This window comes from Hordeum vulgare, chromosome 2H, assembly GCF_904849725.1.
Source record: "Hordeum vulgare subsp. vulgare chromosome 2H, MorexV3_pseudomolecules_assembly, whole genome shotgun sequence".
NCBI lineage: Eukaryota > Viridiplantae > Streptophyta > Magnoliopsida > Poales > Poaceae > Hordeum > Hordeum vulgare.
Window position 1 is genome coordinate 639,675,676 of NC_058519.1, and position 3,193 is coordinate 639,678,868.

At 38.2% G+C, this 3,193-nt stretch overlaps 1 protein-coding gene across 1 annotated transcript; it reads right to left on the reverse strand.

The window, feature by feature from the left end:
* Positions 1-1,339: 1,339 nt before the first annotated feature.
* LOC123431107 (serum response factor homolog A-like) lies at positions 1,340-2,883 on the reverse strand. Its single transcript, XM_045114943.1, has 2 exons — positions 2,029-2,883; positions 1,340-1,954 (listed from the first exon to the last, which is right to left on the reverse strand). The coding sequence occupies exons 1-2, from the start codon at positions 2,797-2,799 to the stop codon at positions 1,550-1,552; spliced, it is 1,176 nt and encodes a 391-aa protein (XP_044970878.1). The 5' UTR covers positions 2,800-2,883; the 3' UTR covers positions 1,340-1,549.
* Positions 2,884-3,193: the final 310 nt, after the last annotated feature.

Here is a 3,193-nt window from a genome sequence, read left to right on the forward strand (position 1 = left end):
ATGATGACTATATATATATTATGATGTTTCTCTGTTTTATTTTATGTGTATCATATGATAACTTGGTATATGACTAAGTTGATGAGGAGTTGTTAGATGATCGATTAGAATACTATTGCCATTCGACGGAAATGATATGTAATGATATAGTGTAAAAAAGATGCATATATGTGCATGTAACTCGTGTCTACATTTTATAAATATGTTAGACATAGCACGATGGATGAGATGGTGTAATATATTCGTGACGATGTGCAATATATATGTAACAAATAAATGGGACAATAAGGGGCAGCAAAATAGCCCATCCAATTTAGTGCAAAACTCTAAACCCAAAAATTGCTCAAAAAAACAGCGATGAAATAGCCCCGGTTCGTAATACAAACCGGGACTAATACCCCTCCCCCTTCGCTCCCAGCTCCGCCATGTGGAAGTCCATTAGCCCCGGTTCGGGGCCGAACCGGGGCTAGCATTAGTCCCGGTTCGAGAACCGGGACTAATGGCCCAACCGAACCGGGGCTAAATGCCCTTTTTCTACTAGTGCACACGATGGATCCCCTATATAAAATGATGTTATTTTAATGTAGTGATGTATGTTCCTATTATCATAATAGTCACCATGTTGTTCAGTTGAAGTGAGTTGGTTAAGTGGTGATTCTCTTTTTGTGCTTCACGTGGCTCTAGGATGGCAGAACAGGCTTAGATGTTCAGCGATAAAGCGGTTTTCTTCAAGTTCATTAAATTTTGTAACTGAAGTGTCAGAGTTGCATGTTGTATTTATCTTAATAATGAGTTGTACTTCTCCACCTTAATTTCACATTTTTCACTCAAAGTAGAACCATTGTGATTTAATTTCAATATTGTCTAATGTCGCTATATATGCTAGATCACAATATGCTCATGCATAGAGGTAGGTATTTGTTCTTTGGATGATGAATGTTTACAAACTTACACTCTTCATTAATTAACCTTGTATAAAGTTAGCTGATAAGAGGTTGATAACCCAGTCAAAATATTATATTTAAAACCTATGAGAAAAATTAAGGATGAGTGCTACGAGGATCAAATTAGACTATTGGTTGCATCGGTTCTACAATAATGCATATTTCTCAATTACACCCGACACACTATTTGTCTATTGTGCTTGGTTGCTAGAGACAATGAATTTTTATGTTGCGGCATATTATATATAATGTAAAAATTTATGATCCTCGTCACAACTAAGAAAGCATAAATACATTAGTAAATATTAAGGGGCATAAATAAGGAATTCCAATCAGGAAGAAATTACAGGAATATGCATATTCTGCTCATATGAATCATGGTGCAAACTAGTATATGTTGTAAAGTTAATCTTTCATTATGTTTCTTGAAAAAACATGCCCAGATAAGAATTCTATTGATTTAAAAAAAGCATATGTGCCAATAGCTAGCCTCTGCAGTTGCAAGAGTTGATGACTAGTAGCACCTAATGGAAATAAAATATCTTATTTCCTTGATGTAGCATTTAAATGGAAGCACTAACTGACATTTAAATAATTCCTCCATGTCAAGCATCAATATCATCATCGTTCCACTCGAAAGGGTGTGGTGGTGCATTATTGACCCACTCATCACATTTCATGTTACATTTCCCAGGATCGTTAGCATTATACCCCAAATAAGAATCCATCCTTAGGACTTCATGTGCCTGGTCTGGAGGAGCACTTGTTGAGTTATCATAGTCAAATGATTGGTTGAAGGATTTTTCATTGCCACTGGAGTCGAATAACTGTGGGGAGGCATCCACAATGTTCTCAATGATTGAGCTAGGGATTGTGTTGTTCTTTGATGGCTTTATTGCCGTGTAAGGACTTGCATAGTCTTGTACTTGTTGGTGAAGTGGTGGAGGTAAATCTTGTGAATGGTCAATAACCGGTTGAAGTAGGGATGTGCAGTGGAACATTTTTGATACCTGCATGGAAAAAGGTGGTTCCATTTTTGTGTAAGGACTTGCATGGTTATATAGGTGTTGGGAAAACGTTATACCTGACAAGGAACTGGTTGAAGGAGGGGCGTGAACTCCAGTGCTGAAGGTGATGATAGGTACTGGAACATCTCCGAAGGAAAATGTGGTTCCATAGTGTGTTGTGATTCTGATGTTACTTGAATTGGAGGCATTACTTGAGGTGTAAGATATTGTGATGATGATGGTTGTAGTGGCACCTGAAGAATCTTCAAGTGATCTCCTAATGGGCCACTTGGCAGCAACTGAGTTTTTTGCATGTTTGGACCACCGGTGTTAGGTTCGTCTCCATGTTGTAGTGGAGGTAGACGTCGTCTTATATCTTCCTTGACTCTCATGAGGTCATTGAGGAGCCCTTGGAGATCTTCAAGGCTAAGATTTTCTTGCTTGGAGAAGATATTATTTGCTGCGATACCTGGATTTTGAACTTGGATATTCTTGATATGCTCGAGGGAGAGGTTTTCTCTCCTCTCTAACATTGCATTATCCATGTCCAACCTAGCCACCTTTCTCTGCAGCAATTTAATCCTACCTTTCGTCGCCTCATCGCCGAGAGGCTCACTAAGTGGATTTCCTGACAGGAAAGAATCAACAATGGGTTGCACCGCTGGTGTCCCAAAGGCATACATCTTTCCTGAATCATTCTCCACGATAATAGCAACCCTCACGCCAGTGAGGGCGGAGAGGTTACTGGCACTTTTGAACAAATTAGCATGCCGCTTGGAGAATGTGACGCTACGTTTTTTGTCGTCTTTGATACGACAAATGTCCAAACGGATCTCCGTCCTCGGCATACTCAAATGGATAGAAGGAGGACTTATTACTATAGATGCAAGCTACAAGGATTTACCAAAAGGTAGATCTTTACTATTTTAATTGGGTAGTTGTAGTTTACTTGAATATACAAGAAAGTAAAGTCCCCTTATATAGAAGGAAAACTCAAATACCATCTCGAGAAACATGAAGCTTGTATGTGTTCTATGCAAGTCATTCATTACATCGAAATGTTGTATATATCCTTATCCTTACATTTATAATAACAACGATCCAAAGTTACATCTCTTTGCATTTGAGTAGATGAAAAGCGTCGTGTATTAATGAGAAATAAATATACAATTAAAAAATGTCAAACTTATGCCCACCACTAATTGTTGGCCAAATATACTATATGTGTGTGCATTAATTCAC